At 37.1% G+C, this 25,526-nt stretch overlaps 2 protein-coding genes and 1 long non-coding RNA gene across 6 annotated transcripts in view; 1 reads left to right on the top strand and 2 right to left on the bottom strand.

Annotated features, from left to right (window-relative positions):
• Window positions 1-3,599: 3,599 nt before the first annotated feature.
• BIRC5 (baculoviral IAP repeat containing 5) lies at window positions 3,600-18,804 on the bottom strand. Its single transcript, XM_014879468.2, has 4 exons — window positions 14,516-18,804; window positions 13,802-13,911; window positions 13,373-13,487; window positions 3,600-12,306 (listed from the first exon to the last, which is right to left on the bottom strand). The coding sequence occupies exons 1-4, from the start codon at window positions 14,651-14,653 to the stop codon at window positions 12,133-12,135; spliced, it is 537 nt and encodes a 178-aa protein (XP_014734954.2). The 5' UTR covers window positions 14,654-18,804; the 3' UTR covers window positions 3,600-12,132.
• LOC148223168 (uncharacterized) overlaps window positions 9,131-25,526 on the top strand; it is a 43,243-nt gene continuing 26,847 nt past the window's right edge. For both annotated transcript variants that reach the window (XR_015804791.1, XR_015804792.1), the window contains exons 1-3: window positions 9,131-9,255; window positions 15,695-15,812; window positions 18,703-19,633. This is a non-coding gene — a long non-coding RNA (uncharacterized LOC148223168). The remainder of the gene's footprint in view (window positions 9,256-15,694; window positions 15,813-18,702; window positions 19,634-25,526) is intronic.
• Window positions 20,512-25,526, bottom strand: part of SLC39A10 (solute carrier family 39 member 10) — a 34,379-nt gene continuing 29,364 nt past the window's right edge. For all 3 annotated transcript variants that reach the window (XM_088167799.1, XM_088167800.1, XM_088167802.1), the window contains 2 exons: window positions 23,539-23,707; window positions 20,512-22,658 (listed from right to left, as the gene is read on the bottom strand). In XM_088167799.1, coding sequence (XP_088023925.1) covers window positions 23,549-23,707 — 159 coding nt within the window. In that variant the 3' untranslated portion in view covers window positions 20,512-22,658; window positions 23,539-23,548. The remainder of the gene's footprint in view (window positions 22,659-23,538; window positions 23,708-25,526) is intronic.

Raw genomic sequence — 25,526 nt, 5'->3', positions numbered from 1 at the left:
GCAATCTGTGATATATTAAAAGTTATATTTAGAAATTAGATCTAGATATCTAGATTATTGATGGTCTTTTAACAGGGTACTCAGATTACTTTTGTACACTTGATTTATATACTTCTTTTTGATACTTCTTTCCCCTGCAATTGACACTGGCAGTGTCACTGACAAAATAAGGTACACTGATGTTTTGAATGACCGGCAATGATGCCATTCCCTTTTTTATTTCATACCCTAGCTGTAAATAGGAAACGATGTTGAAGCATAAATTTTCCCCTAGCTTTTTCTCATATTAAAAAAACCCAAACAAACAGGAAGAATCCCTTTAATGGAACTAGCAACACTACTTTGATTTGCTTTACCAGTTGCAATTATTCCATTTACTGTTGATAAATATACTAAGAAAGGGATCAAAACCCACTTTTCTCTTGACGATGTATAGCTATACAATTGTGCATTAAAAACTATTTTATAAATCCAATTATGAGCTGTGCTGGCACGCTGACATGTAGATGGTCTGTGGATAGGTGACGTTAGTGCAGTTTGTGGTTTGGTGTGATGTGCGAGGCAGGAGGCACAAGGTGAATGTTTCCTGCACGAAGGAAGGCTGTGATTGCATGGGGAGCTGCACCCCATCACGGTCACTTAGAGCAGTCACGGCTCTGCTCTGGTCACTCCATGGGAAGGATTTGTGTCACACGAGTGAATAAACCAAAGCTGAATGCATATTGCAAATGTGCATCAAACACTCCGAGCTTTTGGGCTGAAACTGAGCTTGGAATTTGCTATTAAATTCTCCAAATTGAAGCTGAGGAGTTGTGGGTCCGATCTGCCTTGGCTCCCTGTGAGGAGTTTGTTTGTGGGACACCCTTGCAGCCCTGGCTGTCACAGCAGTGCAGCCTCTGCGTCTCCTTAGGTGTCCTTGTCCTGTGGGTGACCCCACTGCTGCTCCGTGAGGTTGTCCTGCCTCTGCCAGGGCCTCCCTGACAGGGTGAGTCTCCTTTTGTGACGGGCTCTGACAAAACTGCTCCTACTGGGAAGAGTCTGGGCACACCTTTGTTCTCTGAGCCCGTCGTTGTTGTCACTGTCAGCAGCTCTTGCGAGCCCTCAGTAGATCGATGAGGCTGAAACTCTCCCTGTAAATCTCTGTGGAGTTTCTCATGGTGGATATCGTTGTGTGTTTTGTTTTCATGCTGGCTGTGTGCCTTCAGGAGCAGGCACTGGGCACAGCAGAGGGACCTCGGGCTGGGCTGGGATTTCTGGTGACCTCTGTTTCCATCTCACCCCCGGTCATCCCAGCGCCACTCAGGTCGCGAGGAATGCTCGCTGCTTTAGGTGGGAGAGGAGATGCCTCGGCAGAACCTGTGTTCCCAGGGGATTGGGTTAAATCAGTCCCATTTCCTTGCCAGGGTTTTACCCTGATCGAACATTTTGTATTGCAACATGAGGGGCTTGCATCAGTTCACAATATCCTGGTGTGGAACTGAACTAGAATAAGTTCAGTCGTGGTTTAAATTCAAGCCCATACTGGAACTGAGTAGAAGCATTTGTTTGGTTTGATTTCTTCATTGTAAATTTGCATAATTTCCTACATTTCAGTGTGTCTTTGCTCCCCGACCCCATATTTGATGAGCAAGATTAAAAACTGTTATGATGATTAGGCTATAAATGGGTCATAAGGGAAATTAAATACCAGAACCTGATGTTCAGACAACTGTATTTCTTCAAAGGTCTTTTCAAAACCTTTTTTGCATTTGTATTATGAGATAACTTTCATCTTATGCAATAGCTTTTCTACTAATTTACATTAATGTAATTTAAGAGATTAGTTTGGAAAGAACTCCATATCTTAATGTATATTTTGTCATCTGTACAGTGTACAGATACAAGAAACCCAGTGTTTATTCAACAGTGTGTCTTGACAGGTGTTACTCAGGTGCTCTTGTATAAAGAAATAAAAATAAAATTCCTTGTCTTCTTAAAACAAGTAGAACTTTGTTTTGAGAAAAAAATTCTTTAAATGTATTTAGTTAGGAAATGTTTCAGGATCAGGGAATACCCTGTTTAGATCACATTACTGGTTAGGGTTAGTACTGAAGTCAGTGTTGCCTGTGTACAACTGCCATATTAATATTAGATCTTGTGTTTATATTTATATGTTTTATATGGAAAGAAGGATTATTCTTTGCATTGAATTCTGATACTTGATTACTGGTTAAAATGTGTCACTTCATTGTTGTCATACGAGTAAAAAAAAAGTCCATCAAAATGTTTGAATTGTTCATGTTGCTTAATTGCACAATTCAGTTGAATAGCCAGTGTAAATTGATATTGCTCCAACAGAATGATGGGAGTTGTACTGTTTGATCAATTGACCCTGTTTTGAAATTATTTTCAGAAATGTTTTCATGTTTTGAATAATTTCATACTATATGCCTAACTGCTTCTCTGGTGAACTCTGACAATGAGCAAGGTCAGTAAATTGTAAACCTGACAGTGGTTTGAGGAAAGCAGAATGTGACAGAGATTCATTTTGATTAAGACTTCTTGCAGTGCTGTGTGGTGATTCACTTGAAAAGACAATAATATTTTTATCTGGAATAATTTATTTTCCGGAACAGACATGTTCTGACAGTAGTAACAACAGACAAGATGCTGGAAAAACTAAGGAAGTGCAATGAATTTCTGGAAATAATTCTCAAGGGCTTTAATGAATACTTAGATGAAAAGCATCTGGTTTTCCCCAGATTCTTTTTTTTTAATCTAATTAGGAACTTCTTGGGGTTTTTTCAAAAGCCAAAGACCTTACTTGGTATGGAAGTATTTAACAGGGATCTTGTTAAGTAATGAAACCTTTGCTGTAAGGAGAGGATCTGGGTTTGGGACCCTATACACAGACTTGACAGTGTGCAGTGAATGCAGTGTAAAGTCAGCCAAAACAAGAACAGAAATGAAAACCAAAATGCTGGTTCAGTCCCAGAGAAACAGTGCAAAGAACAGGACAAGAAATCTCGTGAGGAAAAAACTCTTAAAGGTGTTGGTTTTGTTTTTGTTTTTTTTTTTTTAAATCACGGGAAGCTGTTGTGTTAAGGTTGTACCTGGTTGCTCTACTCAATTTCCTTAATGTTTGCTATTGCTGGGAAGGGATAAATAATAACTTTTTATGTAGTGGAGGTGGATTAGCTGTTGAAGAGAGAATTCTTGTTTATCCTTATTTTTATGTTACAGAGACTGTGAGTAAAGTTGTACATCTTTAAACTGATCTTCAGTAAATTCAGTGCGAAGCATCTTGCAGAGGGGGTAATACATAAGAATTATTGCTGAGGATAAACTTTTTAAAATCAAACTTTAAATGGTCTTTTAAGTAAATTGTTCAGATGTTTTTCTTAATTATATATTCTTAGATAGTATTGGAAAGAATAAAATGGAAACAAAAAAAAAAGTCAAAGGACATGGATATTTCCTGCGTTGCAGGAATTTAGTTGTGTATGCTGTTTGTTTGCAGATATGTGCCATTGGTGTTTTATATTTGGGCTTGTAAAAGAAAAAAAGCGTCTCAAAGCCCTGTTGAGCTACTGGTCAGTGAAGGAGACATTGTACTGGTATCATAGTGAGAAGGAACTATTTAATACAGAGAAATAGAAATAATACAGTAAAAAATAAGAAATACGAGAAAACATAATCATGCCTAGGACCAGACATTCAACTTTCCAACTTTTACAATGTTTTGCAGGCACCAGAGCATTTTCTGGGACAGGATAATGGACAGAGTGAGGACACTGCCACCTTGGTGTGAGGAAAGCTGCCTAAGCAGAATCGAGTGGCTCGAGGAGCACTTGAGCTTGATGTTCATGCTGAGGATGTTCTTGCATCTGTAGTAAGCAAAAAAGGCAAAGATGAGAGCGACTTTGAATGGTTAAGTCAGCTTAGGTGCTACTGGGAGGTGAGTGATACCTCTCAATCCTATTAGGAGGTAATTTCTGTTCACAGTTTTTCAATTTCTGCTTGCTTGCTCACACAGGGAATGGTTACACTACAGTGAGAATTTCTGCTGATAAGAGAATACCTGGAATAATAATTTTATGGATTGCTAACTAGAATGGCCAGTAGCCAGACATAAACAGTTTTTAATTAAAATTACTTGCTTCATCTCTGCTGAGTCTCAGTGCATTTGCTGAATTTGTAGGGAGTGTTACAGACAGATTTTTTTCACTCAAAGACTGTATTTTGGTTTTGTGGAGCTGCAGGATAAAGAATGCTATAGGGATGACAATTTCAGTTAAAGATTTTAATACACAATAAAATATTGACAAGACTTACTGGAAAAATATGAATGCTTTTACTGGATAGTGGTAGCATACAATGTTTTACATAAATCAGGACAAGATCTCTTGTAACACAAAAGCCATTTTATGTGAAATACAGTAATAAAAAAAAAGTAGAGGTCATACACTAACCATAACTACAATTTTTGGTCATGATTGCTTCTCTTTACCTTTTAGAAGTCCATTAACTTCCTCAATAGCTAGACAAGACAGTTTTACCCTGCAGTACTGTTAGTAGGATCTTTTTAAGGTAGTGTTTAGTTTAAAAACCAGTGGTTTAGTTTGATACTATATAATCTATTAATTGGTAGTTTTTTCTTTATTTGGTTGCATTGACACTAGTGTCTCAGAAGCCATATAGTTGTTTCTAACAGCATTGAGCCAAAAGAGAAAAAAATAATTGTTTTTCATTAAATGGGTCATAACCATGGAGTTTTATGATATGTAAGTCTGTATTTTAAAAAATAGTTAAATTTCCCTAAAGGGATCAGTCTATCAGTGTAATTTAACACCAAAAGGGAGGTGAAATTACTGGTGGGATACTTATGCAAAAAACCAATAATACAGATCAATTCATGTAAGATAGCTGATAAGGTGTAGAGCCTGATTTTCAGCTGTGAATTTTTCTAAGAAGGCATGGAAACAACATTCTCTTCAGATAGCAACAAAGTTAGAGTGTTGCACAAAATTGGGGCATTCTTGAAATGTCCTTGGAGATTTCTGGTAGTCATATCAAGCCACAGGATATTTTTTGGTATGCATTGCCTTTTGCTGCATTGAAGAAGTGTACTTTTTTGGATGCTGTTTCTAGTTTGGAACATCTGGAGCTGACAATTGAGCAGTAAATCTGCTCTGGGCACTCAGGTCAATGTGGCCTTTGAAAGCTGAGTCATGGCAGGCTTCTCATTTGGCATGCCTTTATTTGAGAAGGTATTTTGTTACTGCATGCTTGGGGACTTCTCAGTTTGGGAACAGCTACTGATATTGTAATACCTACTGTTAGAAAATGATTTTAAGAGGTGGACTTTAAAGGAGAGCTGCAACTTACACCAATACGAGAGGGGATTGAATTGAGGCTAATACTTATCAAATTCTGCTTCAGCTGCTCCTAGAGACATTTAGCTTATTTTCATCCTTCTTGCTTTCAGTATATGTTACATACAATATTCTCCTTGAAAAAAATCCATATAAGGGTGAAATCCTCAAAGCTGGCAAACACGTTGTGAAAAGCTATTAATATTTTCATTTTTGTTGTATACATAGTTGGCTGGATGTGTGTGTTTAGTGTTACTTAACACATATTATTGTTTGTGCATTTCTACTGGCACAAATCCATAATGAATTCTAATTTGTGATCAAATGGGACACAGCTTGGAAGTACAAACCTTCTTTGCTTTCAATCATTGTGTTATTCCAATAAAAAAATGCAGAAAGTGTATAAATTAGTATCAGCACAGAAACAAATGCTTGAGTAAAAACCAATTGTCTTCAGATAAGAAGTTATAAAACAGAATATTGCATGAGCTACAGAGTTGCTGAGGTTTCCCTTCATCTTCATGTTCTTTTTTTTTTTTTTTTAAAAAGGCACCCTGGAGTGAAGGGTGTATCTTTCAGATGTTTAATTTATTTTTTGTCTTTTTGTCACACAAACGTTGCACCCAAAAAGCTAAAGTTGAGTCGAGTCCAAGGAAAGTTAAAAATTTCTATGGATTGTCTAAGAAAGAAACAAACAAACGTGAGGGAGTTTCAAGATAAATTTGCTGTACTCCAGCAGACACAGGAGTCCAAGAAACAAGAGAAAGCTGACTTGGAAAATCAGGTGTGTGATGCAAAAGATGAACTATTGTTCTGCTGATAGCCAGAGAAGTTATTCAAAATTTGTTTCTTTATCACATGGTATTTCTACTTATTTTGAAAATCAGGTCCAGGTTAATGAAAACTGTTAAAAATTAAGAGACAGGAAAATCAGTGTCTGTAATTTGAAGACAGAATTTGGATATTTTCCTTATTTTTTCAATGCACTAACTTTGTCTCTAGAAATACTAAAGATATAGAGCATTGATTGTACTTCTGGAAGCAAAACTACATGTTGAAATTAGAGGATGTATGCTGGGATTCTGATTGTATATGTAATTTTTATTTCAAGTAATTACTGTATTAATAATTCAATCACTCAGGCTAAACTGTCGACAAATGTTAATGAATTCAACACTTGTAGAGTTCATCCTCCATTTCACTTTTACACAGCTTTGATCAAAATTCTTTTTGAACTAATGGAAAGATGATTAGCATTTTAAAACTAAATAATGATAGCTTTTAATTTTGAAAGGTGAGATAGAATCTACCTCAAACTAATGGTACATATTATGCCTGTAGTTATGAGTTTATGGTTGGATATTAGGACCACAGGAACCATACAAAATGCAACTCAAGCTTTTTGTAACAACAAATTTTTTAAAAAGCAGAATTAGTGAGCAATCCAAGGATAATTTGCAAACATAACCAGTGACTGCTTTTGCATTCCTGTCAACGAAAAAGGATTTTATAGATGATGAAAGCTGTGTGTGCTGGGCTGGTATTAGAAAATTATTCTTTAATTATTCAAATAGTATGTCTGAAGTGGGATATGCTGAAAGGAATATGTAACTGCAACTTTGAAGCAGGGAAAGATATAATGCAGGTTTTAGCTGAGTTTTACCCAAATGCTAAATTCGTGTTTTAAAATAAGAACGAGCAAAATTATTATGAACAAATGACATAAATATGGTCTGACCTAGCCTGTGCTTCACATGCAGGTTACCTGTGTTCACTTTACAGTCTGCAGTTAGTGGTATCAGCTTATGTTGAAAATGTAACCTGACTCCATCTCCCTTGGGCCCTCAGAAGTGGCTGAGCCATGTAGAAATTTGGGAGCTCAGCAATTCTTCCAGTACATCTTTGACCCACTGCTGACCACTGTTATGTGCTGTGAGATTCTTTTTCTTCCACTGCTGATGCTACTGCCTCATCTGACAGGTATTCAGGTTTCCAATCCCTATTGCTTCTCCAGAACTACGATGTTACTAAATTTTCCCCTACCTGAGTTTATCAAATTACTCAAAATCCTTGTGATTTTTACAAAGTTCATACTTTGTTAATATCATGCTGTGCTGGTGGGTTACAAATTATTTCTTGAATCTCTTGATGCATTTTACCTGTGGAAGCTTTCTTCTCCTGTGGCTAGGCTGGACAGTATCCCTTTCAGATTTTTTCCTAAACCTTTCTGAAAGGGAGAAGAAAGGCATCCTCCTTCAGCTGGTGATGGGTCATTCCTAAGTGCAGTTTCTGATCCATAACAGAGAAGGTTACTGCCATTCATGGTACATTTTTCTACAAAACTTCCTCTCCTAAATTTAGGCTTTCTTCCACAATATCTATTTTCATTAGTGGAAAATTCCCTTTGTTTTTACTTGAAAATACTTGCTTATACACACAACTGTATTAAAGCTCTTCAGAATTTCAGAGGGATATGATTATTTTGAATAAAATAGGAAACTAAATGTGATTAAACTTTCTAGTAAGATCTCTTAGTCTAAATACATTCTTTCAAAGAGGAAAATTGTTTTTTTTAAACAAAGAACTTTAGGATTCATCTGTCTCCTCTTAAATTCATCAAGGATTGTTCTGAGTATGTGCCTGCTATGATTTTATAATAATGTGCTTTTGCTGTAATGACAAAAGGGAATACATTGCCTTGAGAAGCACTTTGAGATAAACATTTGAAGAGCTTATATTTCAGTTTTGAAAGTTTGTATTTTTCCCTTCAGTAATGTAAGAAGATGGCCTCTGATGATGGCTCTTTAGGGAGCTATCAAACAAACAAATGAATAACGAACATAAAAAAAGCCAATAGTTTGCATATAATCAAACTCGGTGACCCTCAGTTTATTACAACACTGGCAAAGTGCATTCAGGAAGGTGGATGACTAATGAAAGTGTAAATTACAGAAGGACCTGGAGGGGGCACAATTAGCTAAAAAATGAAAGTAGTGACTACCCAGTGTTCTCACAGTTAAGGAAAATATATTTTTCCCCCTTGTTTTGAATCAAGTGAGTACTACTGAAGCCCTCACTCCAAGCTGTACTTAAAACTATACTAAGATATTTCTTAGCACAGTATAATACTCAGTTTAATTTATATATTTAATTGCTTCATAAGAATTGCCATTTCTTTTTTTAATATTACAATAATAATATTTCTACACATTGTCTTGCTGGAAAATCAATTAAGGTGAGAATTTTGAAAATAAATGTGCAACTCTGTTTTAATTTTAAAATGTTTGGCTAAAGCCTGTGAAGAGTTCCTAGCATTTGTTTATTCCTCCCCCCCTGCTCTACACTTCTGGGTGACTGCTATCACAAGTGTTGACATTTCTCACGTCTAATACTTCACCTTGCAATTCTGACATTCTTTCATCCAGTCAGGAATTTAATTAGTTACTTTTTTTACCTTTCCCAGTCTGGATGTCCTGATGCTAGTTGGTCACTTTCTTTTATAAAAATATTTACAAGATTTAATAGTAGTCACCTCATATGCAAAAGCTACATTGGGATTTTTTTATCTGTAGTGTAGTTAGGGACAGGAAAACGTCTAGGCAGTCTAAGCTTAGCAGAACTGTTAAAGATATTGCTAGTAATCATTTTAATCAGAGCTTAATATTTTGGGTAGTCTGTGTTCTATAAATCTAACCCTTTGACTTTAAATCTTACTATTTTACATCTCAAAAAATCCCCTGTGTCCCTAAATTAGAGTACGTGATAAATAAAATTACCTCCCACTGATTCCAAACCTTTCTGTCAGCAGAGAAATAAGAAGATACAGAACCTGAATCCCAGCTGCCAGTGTCAAGTACACCAGTCATCCCCAGGGAGTGTTTGGTGTAAGCTCCTTTTGAAGGTAAGCAGCTCCACAGAAAATTCTCTGGGAGTTAATAATTCACAAAGCCCTGTTTGGCTTGGGCTACCTTCACTAGTCAGACTCTTTACAACAGGCTCTGTGCTGATATTTTTTAACCATTCTTTTCTCATGCAAACTATGTTGTTATTACAAATCAGTAATTATTAGTAATCAGTAATTATTAGAGCAATAATATTAAAAATTATCCATTTCTTGTTAACTGAATAGAAGAAAACAGAAATAGATTGAAACACAAGACTGAAAAGGAGACAGAGATCAAACAACATAGCTTGCTCTCATTCCTGTTCTTCTGTCAAAACAAGAACATCTATTAATGACAACAGATCACAATTAGGTGTCAGAATGATCACCGTGCCTAAAATACAGGAATGATCCTCTGAGTAGCTCTCTGGTGACCTACACAATTGGGAAAAAGCTATAGAGCTTTTCCACATCTTTGCTTCTACCTTGAAAAAAGAATTTGAAGTAGTTTATGCAAATTCTTACACTGCATTTCAAACCATCTGAATGGACTTCACCTTATTTTGGCTGAGGTGTTCAAGGTATTCAGACAAATAAAAAACTATCCTTCTATCTTACTCTCTATATCTGACCATAACCACTTTCATGTTCATGTAAAACTTTTGCCAGTTCAGTTTTCTTACTGTTAATTTAAATGATGAAAATCTATCACCAACATTGAGTCAAATGACCCAGGACTTCTTAGACTCTTTAAATAAAAAGAGTAATTTTGTATTTTATTCATTATAAATATCAAGGCTTTAAAAATCCTTTTTAATTAAAGAAATAGCCTGAAGTATTCTGAGAGAAAAAGAATGGATTTTTGATTGGAAATGCTCATAAAAAGAGTACAATGAGAGACATTAAAGGAACCAAACAGTTCTAGCTTCTTCACTTGACCAGATTGCAAGAAATGGGTAAATAATGAAAATTAGGCTTTCTTTGGGCAATTAAAAAAAAATATAGCAATTTGAGGACTTTAGTTCTTTAGGAAATAGTCACCTGGAAAATTATGACTTTGGAAAAAAAGACTGAGGGAGGGAACTGCTTCATTATGCATACTGAGATTATAGCTTTTTTTAGTTTCTAGGTGAAATAAGTGAAAGGTGCTGACTTTCAGCAGTAAGGATCCAAGAGATGTGGGGCAGCTTTGTGTGCATTCACACAGCCAAACTGGAGTTAAAGAGAAGGTCCTTCGTGTAAGCTGTGCTCCATAAAATGGGATCAATAGACTCACTGTCATCTCTTAACTGCTAAAGACTCTCAAGCAGTAACACCAAAGCTGAGAGCATTCCTGACCCTGGCATGGCAGATCAGAAGGAATGGCATTATCTGTCACTGTCCTGATGCAGACAGTTGCTGTACCTTTTACTTGTCAGGTGAAAGCATTTTTTTATCACCCATGTAGCTCTAATACTCCTACTTAAATGAGAATACTCTGTTGTCAGGCTAATAGAAAGTTAACACTCCACAAACCAAATGTTGCCCCCGCTCTGGAAGCTGCAGTAACAACAGCTGGGTTGGTCACCAGCCATTTACAAAGCTCTCTGGTGCTTGGCTTGACTTTAATTTTCTCATTCTTGTTTTTCTGCCATCATTTTCAGCTGCAGCCTAACTCATAGTTACCTAATAACACTGCAGTGTGATTGTCATTGATGACATGTTATCAGTGTAATATTAAAGACTGGCACTAGAATATAATTCTAACAAAGAAGGAGAATAATTTCTTCACTTTCTAGAGAAGAACTTGAACTTAAAATCACTCTAACTCTTTCAAAGATAGTAATCCTGTGCTATACAAGAAGCTTCTTAGAATAACATATATTTAAATTTTTTTAAAAAAAGCTTTAATCATGTCAACCTCATTTCTGTAACTTAAGAAAGAATACTGCATGGATTGATGTGTCAAATTAAGGGATAATTTACTCTCAAGATAGGGAATTCATAAATGCTTTGAAAAATGTTGAAATACATGTTTTTAGGATCCCCAGGATTTTCTTGCAGAGTGGAAAGACAAGTCAGGGGAGTTCCAAAAGCTGCTGTTGACTCTCTGCCTGAGACCTGAGAAAGCATTGTACAAAACTCCTGCTTTACTGAGAAAGGTCTGTCTGCATCTTAAAAACCAAAAGTATTTGCAAGCTTGTATTTTTATTCTACAACAGTCTCTCATAAAGGAAAAGAGGAATTAATATTTTTAAAGAACTTCAGTGAGTTTGAAATTATAAGTTTTCATTACAAATAGGGCTTTAGCTTTTGTTGTTTCAGTTACACACAAAATCCCCAGAGCTCTTCCATGAGACTGTCTTACACACCTTGTGTCTACCCTTGTTCAGTACACCTGCTGTTTTTGCTGGATGTCATTTGCTGTGTCAATTCTGTCCAATCTCTAAAGACAACTTAGTGATAAGCAGGAGTGCAGATAATGCAGGTGCTTAAAGCAATTGTTGCAGACTCGCAGATCCATTTCCTTTGCTGGAGAGTGCTTTGAAGCAGAACTGTTCTGATTTGAGCCTGACTAGGTATAAAGTTTTAACACAGATCACAGAAAATACTCACAGTTGTGAATCTTTATTCCAAAAAAAAGTCAGCTAACTAAAAACCAGAATAAAAGTATTTGCTTAGACATTTTTCATAGACTGGCAGGGTAGTGGGACTGCTCTTGCCCACCCAGCCATCCCAAGAAAGCAGACAGTGAAAGGCCATACCAGTGTGCACTCACTCCTCTGATCCAGAGAGGCTGAGAGCAGTTCCCTATGTACACTTTCTCACACAGCTGTTCAGCTCTAGATTCACTTTAGATTCACATAAAGAGAGGAATGTTTGCACCAAATTAAGAGACACTTTTAGAGTCAGGCTTCACAGCTCACTTGTCGTGGGCTCCTTTGGCCCGGCAGTTGAGTCTCCTGGCTCATCCCGTAGAGGCAGTGGTGCCGGGAGCTGGGGTCTGGAGCCAAAGTAATCCACGAGCCTCTGCCTTGTTGCCTCGACTTCTTCTTGAAAAGAGTTGATTGTGCGCCTGCCAACTTTGCACTTGAATCAAAGCAAGAGATTGAACCTTTCAGCTGTGTCATTCAGCCAAATTCCAACCCCCCCTCCTCAGGCTGAAGTCAAGTATCAGTGCTTCAGGATAGCAATGGTACCCTGGTCAGCATAGTGCACACCTTCCCAGCTATCACTGACAGTATCCCTGGGGATAAGTGTCCCCACCTGAAGCTGCTGCTGCTTCAAATTTTTTATATACTGTACTTAGAAATAATGTCATATTATGGCCAATACGCCTTTTAGACCTTGAAAAATTGCTCTAAATCATTCGCAGTTCAAGTTAGGTAACACCACCTTCTCACTCTTAGTCCACCCTCTAAGATATCACTGTGCCACATGATCCTATTTATTGTACTTTAATCTGCTTAACCTTGCCAGTCACCAGGTATATATTTAATACTGAACATTATTAGCTAAGGCAAAGATCTTATTTGTGCAAACCCACCAATGAGTTATATGCAGAATCTTTTACTGTGCCTCATCAGAGAACTTGGTTCACTTGGTTCTTATGATGCACAGAATTAGGGCTCATACATCAGCTGATCTTGATCAACTGAACAACTCAGTTGTGTGCTTTTTTACATGTCAACACTATGGCATGAAACTTCAGAAGTGAGAGAAGTATAATATTTAAAATGGGCTTTAAAGTTTAATTAGGCAGATTTATATGTAAAATTGGACATGTGAAGCAATGATCTGGTCAAATTTTGTCTTTTCATGTAGGTTGTTGATCCCTCCTGAGAATAATAGAGCTGCTCATTGTTGAGTTTTCTGCATTGATTATTGCACCCTATATATTTTTTTTTCTGTTGTAATGAGTTTCTGGAAAAACACTTCTAAAGGAAACAGGTTTGCATTCAAAAGCCAGACAAACTACACTGAGAAGTGCTTAGGTGCAGACTTCTTAGCCAATAATGCACATAAATTATTACTTCAGAATAAGTCATGTTCTAGCCTTAGACAATCATTCCTGGCTGATATGTGGAAATCTTAGCAAGAGAAGTTCTTGTTTATATTCTAGCTTTGAATTTCAGATTACAAGGTTAACACTTACAATGAAGGTCCTCAGCCGTGTCATCTCCAGCATGTAGTACTCCTCCATTGTCAGCTCATCAAAGTGCTTGGGAAGGGATAAAAATTCACAGGTGTGACGTTTGGTGTGCTCCTCCCTGCAAGATAAATCCAGAATAAGAACAGATGCTAAACTTATAGAAGTTTCATTTCAGGAGATGAAGAGATGTGTACAGGCAGGTCTCTTCAGTACTCGTGCTGTCTATCAGCAGAAACAGCATGATACAGAAAAGATGAAATAGATTTTAGTGGATCTCAGATGAAAGCTAGTTGAACAATTTCACAGTTACTGGGCAAGGTAAACTTGCAGTTTTGTGAACTGTCATGGTGGAAACTGACAGGAACATTAACTCATTTTAAAATTACTCAAATTTGGAGAGATGCTTAAGAGCATTGTTACATCTGTGCTTACCATGGGTCATCGTTTGGTTCCCAGCCCACCAGTTCTAACAAGCAAAAGAAACATTTTGCCACATCTGGTTCATTTGCATTTGGACAGTGGATGAAGCCAGCCTTTGCCATCTGCAGGGGACAGTTTAGAAGATTAGAGCCTTGTCCCACACGCTACTCGTTTCCTGCCACTTTAGAATCACATCTAGTCAGGACACCAAAAATTAAGTTTGTTTCAGTAACCAAACACCTTCTCAGGTAACTCTTGCAGTATGACTCATCTGAGATTCAGGCTAGCAATATCATGTGTGTGCCAATGTAAAAGTCAGGTGGATTTTTTTATTTAAATAATTTCTATTTCTGAGTTTGAAGTAGTGATCACTACTTCATCCTTCCTGCTGGATCTATACTTGTTTAATGTAGGCTGCTTTATCATGAATAGAATTTGCAATTAGAAAGACTGTGTATTACAATAAATGACAGGAACAAAAAAAAAAAGGGAACAAGAACAATAATTATTAAAATCTGTAGACAGACTGGTGAACTGAACACAGAAAAAACAGTCAATCCCACTACAGTATTTCTGAGGAGGGAACAGAAGAAAGTTGAGTATTTAACTTTTTATCTTCAGGCTTAGTGGACCCCTCTTGAACCTGAATATACTTAACAATCACTTCACCTTCAGGCACAGCATATATAAATTAAGGCAGAGGCAAAATAACCATATTAGACTTACATTCTCTGGAGTGCACTTGCAGTTCTCCTGGAAGGGCCACTTGGTGAAGGTCTTTAAGCGGGTCTCATATTCATACATCTCCTTAAAGTCAATTAAGAGCTTGGAAGCTGAGCTGAGCTCTTGCAGGAGTGCCTCCATGTGTGAAGGCTGCAGTCAGTGCAAGGTAGAGCCTCCCTCCTGCTCTCACATTTAAGGCCTTTGCTAATTGCTTACACATTGCACCTGGACAGCAGGGGAAGGCCTAAAGCAGCCTTAGGCCCTTCCTAACAACGTGAGTTTATGGGCAGGACAGCCAGGGGAAATGAAGCTATTGGAATTTCTTCCCCTTGTGTCACAGTATGTGTCCTTGGTCACACTACATATATTTAACTGAATGCACCTATGGCAGTGGAAGATTTTACACTTGAAACGTCAAAATCTGCAAGTTAAAATAGTTACAAATACAGAAACTTTGCATATCAAGTTTGAAAAAAATGCTATCCTGATTGCAACCAAAGGGGTTGAATTAACATTGCTATTTGAAGCCTTCACTGTTTCTTGAATTTTATGTTCAGAGATTAATTCTTAGGATTGTCTTTGCAAATGCTATTACATTTCTTTAAAGAGGAGGTGGTTATTTAATGATATTATAATTATTCTGTTCTCTTTTAAAATATTGTAGAGCATGACCAGATACTGGATGATAATATTTTAAAGGTATATGTCTGTAAGGGTTTACAGCACTAAGCTGTTATTTTATGAACTGTGTCTTATTTTGGTATAGAGTCCAGTTAAATTCAGTAGAAGTTTAAACATCAGTGTCTTCAAGACTGCTTTCTAAGAGATCTTAACACCCCTGAAAGATGCTGCATTGTGAGACTTGAAAATTTAAATCTTCTCCAAAATACAGATGGAGTAAGTGCAGAAAATAATCCAGCACATTATTCTGTCCAGATGTGGTGACAGAAATGAGATTAAAGAACATTTGTGTAGGACTTCTAATGTCAGCTCTTCGGGCATGGTTTTTGCCTAGATTTACAAATGCTACATCATTGATTCCTCTGGGACTGCACTGGTATCTATTTTTGTATGCAGGAATACTGTCCTTGGAATTTATACTCAGATATTTAGAGTAACATGTGTTACATGAAAACAGGACACTTTAATTGCTTTCTTTTTTTTTTTTTTTTCTTTTTCCAGATAATACCAATGGTGCAGGAATTTATCATTCATAACCTGGGCCCTCCAAGCACTGATATTTATAGTTTCTCCTGGTGCTGACTCCATGGCAGCCCTTCTTAAGTTTGCTGATGATCAGGTATTTTAATCTTTATTTTTATTTTTACTGTAGTTGGTGTTTGTGTGTGTAGGTGTGTGCACATGTGAGTGTATTTGCATGAAGTAAGGAACTTGAACTAAAAGTTGAAATGCCAAAATAAACCCAAAACCTGTTTTTAACTGCACGAAAACATGGTAAAATTGATGTCATGCTTCTCTTTAACACAAGACACTAATTCAGGCAAACAGATTGTTTTCAGGAATGAATAATTTGTCTGTTGTTTAAAAGAAACTGTAGGTGAAATATTTTGGCATATTTTGTCATCTTGTGATGTCATGATCTATTTAACTAATTAGCTTGTGTCATTTCAAATGCAAAATGCAAAAATGGAACAAAGCCATAGTAGTTTAAATGTTTCTTGTAAGCAGTCTTATCTGAAAATGCTATTTTTTTCAAACATGCATTATGTGTAATATATTACTTAATATATAAACACCCCAGTAATATGGGACCGTGGAGTCCTGGGTGATATTTATACACCAGAATTGAAATATGAATTTTTTTGTTTTTTTTTTTGCTTTGACTGTTTTTACGGCATTTAAAACAAACAAACAAACAAAAAATTCCCAACAGCCCATTTTCTACATTCTTATTAGGAAAAGTACTCCTAGAATACTAGAAAGTAAGATTATACATATGTGTAATAACACATTTGAAGATGTATTTCTTGCACTTCCTGCCTGTAATTGTCAGAATTGAGTGCTGTTGAGAATGGCAGGTGCATTTCTAGCCACCAGCTGCAGAGGTATCCTGCATTTTACAGTAGTTTGTCTGCATCCTTCAAGAGTGTTTGTAGAAGTGTTCTGAAACTCTCAGAATTTCCTAGGTCCAGATTAAATGGATGGTAGTTGGAGCTTTTCACTGGAAGATACATAAGAGATGGCATGACATAAAAGAAAATATCTAAATTGTATCTTAAACTATGCAGTGCATTAAATACCTGATATCCACTGTCTGATCCTGACTTTTCCAATATGTGCAGAAAACCTGTGAGTAATCTTGCAACTTTGTAAATCAGTTAAAGCCAACCCTGATGAATGTGTATCTATGATCTGGGGGAGAAAGCCTCAGAAATTAAATAATTGTCTTCCACTGCAAGGAAATTAGTTTCAATTACTGTCAATAGTGGAGAAAACTTTTATTTTATTGCTTGTCTCATACTTCATCAATTGAAACTTGTTGCTATGACATTAATAATACAGCTCTCTAGGTGTATTTTTCTTTTTAAAAAGGTAAGACTGGGAAAACCTATCCACTTTTTAAATAATTGGATGTGTGTTTGCAATCACATTTTACATTATTTTTCTATAATTAATATTGATTGTCTAAATGAGGTTGCATGTTTAGATAAATGGTCTCAATTGAGAACCAAATCAAACATTTCTATCGGATGTCTTTGTGTAAAGACCAGAAATTAAACTTAGTTAGGATAAAAAAAAAGCTAAAATATTGTATGAACAATATTTTATAATACAGTGGTGTAAAAAAATGTATAGGTGCATGGTCTCATACATACAGTTGTATATAATACATATTAATTAGATGTACACGAATAAATAGCTTTAAAAAAGAGACTCTTTGGAAGTGATGCTCATAACCATTTAAAGACCTCCTGCTGATGGTCTTTGTCTAGAAAAGTTTCCCCTGGCTCACAGAGTGTGAGAGCAGGAAGAAGCTGGGCTCTGAGTGGCTCAGTTCTGCTGGGCAGGACAGGAAAAAGGAATTGTTCCTGCAAGGTGTAAAACATCCACTACTGCCACCCCTGATGGCTGGGATTTATTCGGTGCCAGGGACAAGAGCAGCCCCTGGACTGCTGCAGAGTGAAACCAGCTGGGATCTATTGCATTTATTTTCTTTTTTCCTTCTGCCAGAGTTGGATTAAATGCTCGAGAGATGGTACTTTGTGTTTGGACTCAGATCTTCATTAATTCTATCTATTTTACAGTAAGTTCTACTTATTAGCACTTCTAGCTAACAAGTTGAAAATGGTGATATCTCTCTCTCTCTGCAAGCCCTTTAAGGCCTAAATGTTTAATTAAGAATAAACACCTAAATTATTTTTACTTTTAACCCAATAACTAATTACCTGTGGCCCACAGTGTGGAATTTTCTATCCAATTACAAAAGTACCACCTAAGCTCATGAGGAAGCAGGTGAACAAGAAACCTCTGCCCTAAAACTCCCATTTTGCCTTTTATAAATTACTAAATATTACATGACCAAAGGTTCTGAATAAATTACAAATACAGTTCCTAGCAGCGAGGGAACCTTTTTTGGTCCTGAAAGAAAGGGATTTGTATGTAGTAAACATTTCTTGATACTTTGACTCATTTGCTTCATCCCAGTTCTCAGTCCATCACCTGCTCTTGCTTTCCTGCAAATAATTTTCTGTTATCACTCATAATTTTCTTTTTTTATGCACCTAAGAGGAGTCCAGCTTCTCCCAACCTCAAGAATTTAAGCATGTTTGCTTTTTCTAAAAATATAAAATAAAAAAAAATTATGAGCACAGCTCTGGCCTTGTGATGGCATACATTTATTTTAGAAAGACGCCAAAAAAGTAGAGATAATTTTGGAAAAGTTTTCCATAAACTTGTATCCAGGGAGTTTTACCTGCATTACTGTGGAAATTTTTGGTGCTATTATTCTTCAAAAGCAGCAATGGCTGACTGACTTGAAGGATGATTATTAAAAAGTATTTGAAGGGCTGGAGATGAAATAGTTCAAGCATGAACTAGCAGAAGTAATTAACAGCTTTTAAACTTTCCAGTGAGAATTCTGGCTGCCTTCCAGCTGAATTACAGTGATACTGATAGGGCTGTCCAGGGAAGTGCTGGGCTGCTCAGATCACTGTCCTGTTTTCCTGCAGGAGCTGCCAGCTGCTGCTCCTCACTGTGACTGGGGAATGCAATTATGGTGCCAGAGGCACTGATGACTGGGATTGGCTCTGTAAGTGTTCTGAAGATGTTATTTTCCTCGGAAATCATTACAAATGTCAATTATATACTTGATCCAAGTGCTGTTTATTTTGCCTCTCCTGAAGATGTAAGTATCTCAGAACAACAGAATTGCCAACAGCTTTTTTTTTTTTTTAATAGATGCATCTTTACAGAAACTGTGTCTGTGTTTACTCAGTCACTGTTTGCTTTGGTGGCTTAATCTCATCTTCTATCAGGCCTTGTTTCAGTGACTTCTGAGAAAGTGACATTATGTAAACACCACCCAATTACTGTCATCTAAATTGACTCTGTGAGTCAGCACTCAGGGGACAGTAAGTGAGAAACAGCCTAGTGAAGTTAAAAGCATTTTAAAATAGGCATGAAAGAAACAGTTCATTATACCTACTGGAGGCAGAAAGGCCACAATAATCAGCTTAATTTATCACACAGGAGTTGTGTGTCAGTCATCAGCAAAACATCTTCAGGCACTTGGCAGGCAGTGGGCTTGGAGAGGAGCTGCAGCCCTTTACACGTGGTATCTCATTTTAACAATTTTCGTCAGCTCCCAGAATTTTTCAGAAATTGTATCTTTTATATCTTAGTTTATGCATTTTATTCATCACTCTAGGAAAACCTGTAGTGGGTTTTGAAGTACAGCTTGTGGCCTTTTGTGGGCTGGTTGGCTGCTTCTGCATCTTCTTTTCAGTCTAGAGGTATTTTTCCCCACCTTTTCTCAGTACTGAATATGCAAAGACACTTGCACAGAATCCTTTCCCAGAGCTCTTTGGAATCACTGAACACGCTGCTATTACCAAGGATGAGTCAGGAACACAACTGCTATTTGACACCATTCTGACACAGGTATGTGAAGCCACACACCACCTTATCCTAACCTTCCACTGTTATCCATGTTAGTATGTTCACATTCCCTCCCGAGTTTTTACTGTACTTTGTTGTGTTGTAGCTCTATTCTGGTGAAATTGCTTTTCCACTTAAGAATGTTTTAAGGATTTTTTTTTTGGGGGGGGGGGGGGGGGGGGTGTTGCATTTTTTTCTGTCTTCCTGAAGAAACATTTTGTGACTGTACAGTCAGCTTATGTATCTCCTACTTCCTCCAGCTTTTAAAATTTTCAGCTCCTTGGCCAGTTCTAGTCCAGTTTGTAAGCCAGGTACAGTCTAGAGCTACCATGGTTCAAGAGAAAGAAAAAGACACATTTGTAGGCAACTGGATATTGTTAGTTCTAAGCTAGTAACTTTTACTGCAGTAATTGAGGGAATTCTGTTGCTTTAGAGGAACACTTGCAGCAATGCCACAGAATGTGAAACAAGAATAGTGAGAAGAATTTACAGTTAGTAAAACCATACTTCTGAAGGCTGGGAATGACACTTTCCCAGGATGGGCAGCTTTCTCTATAAGTGGTTATGGACTTTTTCCCTGAGCAATCCAAAGACTACAGGATCAGCCAGAACATCACAGTAACTTTCCATGGAATCCCCCAGTTCTTGTTTTCAGTATTGCTCCTACCTGACTGACCTAGAAATTTGTAACATCTATTGGACAGAGCATTTATGTTAGTTTTTAATTGTTTAAACAAGCCTGTTAAGCAAACACCTTCCTTGACACCTTCCTTTTCAGAATTTATTTTGGGAGCTTGTAGTGATGTCTGCTGAACTGAAAGGAATATTAAAACACAAAAGTCCTTAAAACACAAAAATCCTTAGAAAACTCAACAAAAATATCTGCTCCTTGAATAATTTTTTTTATTTTCTGAAGGCTCCTTATGTATAAGGAACATACATAAAATGAACACAACACTGTTGACAATGAACAAAACAGCATTTGATAATTTCCAGCTTTATAAAATTTTTAAAAAATGATTTAGTTATAACAAAAAAACACAATAGCTCAGCAAGTTATCTTATTGGACCATTATCACATTTTAAACCATAGACTCAGTTGTTAATGGGGAGAGGAAAGAAAAAAAATAATAAAAAAAAAATCACACTGCATCTAGCAACTACAACATTTTCTAAGCATAATCACAGCGGATTGAGTGCAATGTGATTTACATCAGAATTCATATGGGATGTCACACAGTGACAGCATTGTAATATACAAGTAACATTTATGCCCTCCAACAAATACAAGTTAAATGAGACTCTGGATTCAAGCAAAATGGAATGTTGAAGCCAAGTAGAAATGTAGTGGAATTCAGATTGTCTGTAACGTGACTCAAAAGTGTACATTAGAATCATCTGGAATTCAGTACTGGTGGAAACATAGAGAAGTCACAGCTGTTACACTGCTCTGTTACATTTACAATAAATACTAGAAAATAAAAGAAAATCTATATTCCATGAAAAATACAGTACCTACCTTCAATGACCATGTTTTTCCCTTGTCTGAAGATGGTCTTGGAAGGAAGTTAACTATTTTCCTACAGAGGCAGTGTATTAAGCTATAACCACATTCCAACTAATACAACAGTAAATATACTACTGGAAACACAGAAATCTTCATTTGAAAAAAATTAAGAAAAATAAACCTTAAAAAATGATTTGACAAAATACCAGTTCAGCTGCATAATGACCCCCTTATATTTCAGAATTAACAGAAAAGAAAAAACTTAAGTCAGTCAGTTTAATACAAAAGAAACAGAGATTGTTTAAACTCAGATCTTCAGAAGGTATCCAGGAAGTTTTGTCTCATTGACCGAACATGGGCACTATGCAAAAATGTCATCCAGGAGTTCTACACTGCAGAAATTCAGCAATCTGAAGCTAACAACAGTGTGTTTGCTAATAAGGGTTCTACACTAAGCATGTTTAAAGAGGAAAAAAGAAAACCTGAGTTCAGAACATCAAATGGCTGCGTGTCTGAACTCCGGGATTTTGGCTTCTTCACTGAAGAAACTGCACCCTTCTTTGAAATGGACCCTTAATACTGTTTCCTGATACTGCATGAGGAAGAAATACTGGCAACCAACTGATACCTTTAAAATACATGAGCTGCTCTCAGTAAAAGCTAAACTGACCAATGAAGCTTCCAAAGTAAAGGGCCGTAGGAAACACAGGAAACTTGAAATGGAATGCAGATAGCCACTGGCTCTCATTAAAGGTGTTAGGATTAGTGCTTTAGCAGCTACGCTGGCACCAAGCAGACCAGAACTTTAAAACTTACAGCACATAGTCAAAGTACAGCTTTTACCTGGCATACACAGAAAAGAGACAAACTGGATGTTTTAGAAAAAAAGCTACTACCATGCTTAGGACTGGTACTACAGAATCAACTTGCACTCCCCACAAACTCACAATTCATTTTTTTTTAAGGAGATGGGTACAAGAAGAACTAACTCATGTCTGGCAATAAATGCCTGTCAGCACAATCTGATCTAGGACAGCTGGTCCCAGCAAGTTAAGGCCCAAATTTTCAGTCTATTCTTCTAAATGACACATACCATGGTTCTACCACATCTGCTTTTTAATAATCTAATTTAAATACCAAAATTGTAAAAAAATATTATAGAAATGAACTTCTTTACACTGGAAGTAGAAATCTTCATACATATTCTTTACTGCCAGAAATGGCTGGTGTCACAATGTCTGATATGAAGGCATGAACAGATTTGATGCGCTGTTACAGTATCATAAATACCCTACCAGTACAACACACGCAGAGCATAATTTAACCCTTGTGTCCAGCTTCAGGAACTAGCATCTTGCACCTTGGTTTAACATGAAGAGAAGAAAACAGTCCAAAATAATCGTTTTAAAAAAATGGAGAAATTCCCACATGGATTCTCTTGTTAAAACAGTTTGCACAAATTCACAGCCACAATTCTTCAGTAGTTTATGCTGCAAGTGGCACACAATACATGTTTAGCGTCTGTAAGAAAGAACCAGAAACAGCTCAATAACTCCAAGGTCAGGGATTGCCCCAGGCTAACACTAATTCTACTGCATTTTGCATTTTCCTACTAATATCAAGGAACAAACATCAAATAAATCTCAGCTGGGGAAAAACATCATCAAATTGACCCTCGACAGAAGTTACACTTTGCAGAGTACATGGCAACAGCCTGCCTTCTTACACAGGAGCTTTGCAATGACAGAGTGCAGCTTAACACAGCTTGTAAGAATTTAAACAGTGTTTAGGCTTGGGGTTTCCATTTTAAAAATTTAACCCAGCACAGTGGTTTCCATGTCCTGCTGTAAGATTGAATACTTCAAGTCACCACTATGCAAAAAAATCAGCACCGGATTAACAGGTATATGTACAGAGGTGCACACACATGTGTGCATATCTGTTATATCTATATAGATGTAGATATACATAGAGACAGCTATCTGCTACTCAAGACTCATGTGGCACTAAATGTTTCCTTGGGTTCCTTGCACAGTTGTTTCAGCTGTAACATCTTCTGGTTTCTGTCCAAGTGCACTAATGGAATGGTATTTTCCCAAATGAGATCTTTCCCTGTACTTTTTCTTTCTTAAGCAAGCAGCACTCTCTACACAGCACCCTGACCTTGGCCCTTATTTCTCAGATTTAGGGTTTCCTAAACGTTGCTCGCTCGAGTTTAGGAGTTGTGTTTGGTAAGCTTATCTGATGGGATTAGAGAAAAGCAGAAGCTACTCTAGGCAGAAAGGAATCTCCTGTCCTTGTGTAAGCAGTGCAAGCACCACGTGTCTCTGAGCAGTGTGCACACAGCCACACAGTGCAGACTCAAAGCCAGACAGCAACAGATTGGAACCACAGTGATTACCAGCATCAGGTCAAAACTGGATGTCAAGCACAATTTTGTCTTCATAGAGGGCAATCACCAGCATGATGGCAAATCCAAGAAGCAGGCCTAGATTCTGAAGAATAAACTGCCCCACAGGACAGTAACCATGCTCTTCATTATCTCCATCTCCATGAAGCATTTCTGGAAGCTGAAAGATACAAAACAATTTAGAAAGTTATTTCACCTCTATTCCATTTATACGTGGACAAATTTACAGGATGATATTGTAAAGGATTAAACACTCCAGAGTTCAGATGTATAAACAATACACTAAGACACAGCTTATATTCTGCTGAACAGCTACATCCAATAAAAACATGATCATGTGAAGTATTTACAAAACAAACTAAAAATGCCTTTCTTTGAACTTTCACCCGATCATCCATGAAATTGAACATTAAGTTCCTCAAGATAGGGCGCAGCCCAATATTCTTCGAGTTCTGCTCTTTTAATTTTAAAAGAATTCAAATCATGCTCAGATAAACAAAGGACTTTGATTAACTTAGCCATTCATCTGTCATGTGAGATGTTTACACGTATTCACATACACACTCCTTTAAATATGGGAATGATAGCTACAAGCAATTAAAGAGAAATTTTATGTGCAAATATAAGAACATGAAAATTCTGTACATTCTAGATATTGCTCACCTATGAGGAAAAGTCAGAGTACTGACAAAATCAAGTAATAATAGTGCTCTTGGAAATTGAAAAATATAATTTTGTGTTTTACAAAGCCATTCACATAGAGCAGAAGTAAAATATTTACAAGGAAATTAATTCAAGAAAGCAGGAAGTAAATGTTAAGATCTGGTTACTGAGAGATGCTTCTGCCTGAATTAAGGTGCAAATGAGACTGTACGCTAAAGTTGAGAGTCAGGATTTTATTTAACAGGAAATATGAGGCACAGAGAGAGAGAAATAGGAAAGAGAGAGGAGTGAAAGATGAAGAAGAAGAGAGTCACCACCTGTGGATCCAGCTGGTGTCCCCCTGGTCCTCTTCACCCTGGCTTCCCCAGGGTGGGTGTCCTGAGGTCACTCAAAACTTCTCACCATTTTGGCTAGCAGTTCTCTTACTCTGCTGGTTAAATGATTCTCTCACTTCCAAAGTGAGTTAGTCCCATCCCAGTCTCTCTCTGCCTCTGAGTGGGTGCCTCCCATCTGGAGTGCTGGGCTGTGGTCTCCCCTTGCTGGACCCAGCCAGAGCTTATTTTCAGCAGAGCTGCTTTGCCTGGTGCATACATTCTTCTCCCCAGCTTTGTTTACTTCTCTTTAGGCCTGAGATAATTGGACAATTGTCCCACCTTAACCTTACCTTAAGTCAGGACTATACTCAGTGGGGTGGGATTCTGTGGTGGCAGAGGAATAGCAGTTGCTTCTCTGCACAGTTTGCTACAGTGGGCAAAGTCCTTCGGTGATTTAACAGTGTTTGAGGCACTTGTGATCTTTAAGTCTCTCACAGTAATTCCTTCAAGGAAGGAATTCTTACAAGAATTTCTTCAAAACTCAGTACAGAAAATGATGATACAGAAGAAAATGGAAACTATTACTCTTCATTAGATCAGCTAGGACAGTTTTGGTTATTCCGGGAACTTGAATACTACTCGATAGACAATGACATCAAACCTACTAAAAACCCAGATATATTACCCATCTTGTCTTATATTCCTCTGTTTCTAAAAAGAGACATAAATCTGATAATTAATTTGATCCACTGAGTATTTAAATACAAAAAAACCCCAACAAACCCCTCAATCCCTCAAGAAACAAAACCCAAAAAGCCCTCCCAATTGCTGTGAAAAATGTTTAAATGGGTATTACATATATACTAGACCAGACAGCTCAACAGCAAGCACAACTCCAAATTACAAAGTGCTATTAAGTCATTAAAAATAAAGGGCTTCACCTTACCATTACTGTTATGGGCTTTAACGCTCTGGATATTTACTTTGACAGCATGTCTAAAG

Source organism: Sturnus vulgaris, chromosome 7 (assembly GCF_052056855.1).
Source record: "Sturnus vulgaris isolate bStuVul1 chromosome 7, bStuVul1.hap1, whole genome shotgun sequence".
In the NCBI taxonomy this organism is placed as follows: domain Eukaryota; kingdom Metazoa; phylum Chordata; class Aves; order Passeriformes; family Sturnidae; genus Sturnus; species Sturnus vulgaris.
Note: the sequence above shows the minus strand (reverse complement) of the source record. Positions and strands in the feature narration are given on the sequence as shown.

Coding starts and splice junctions, on each gene's coding strand:
- BIRC5 (XM_014879468.2), bottom strand. CDS start 14,653: ATGGAGGCACTCCTGCAAGAGCTCAGCTCAGCTTCCAAGCTCTTAATT. Junction 13,488..13,801: donor GAACCAAACGATGACCCATG/GTAAGCACAGAT, acceptor TTTATCTTGCAG/GGAGGAGCACACCAAACGTC. Junction 12,307..13,372: donor CACGGCTGAGGACCTTCATT/GTAAGTGTTAAC, acceptor CTTTGATTCAAG/TGCAAAGTTGGCAGGCGCAC.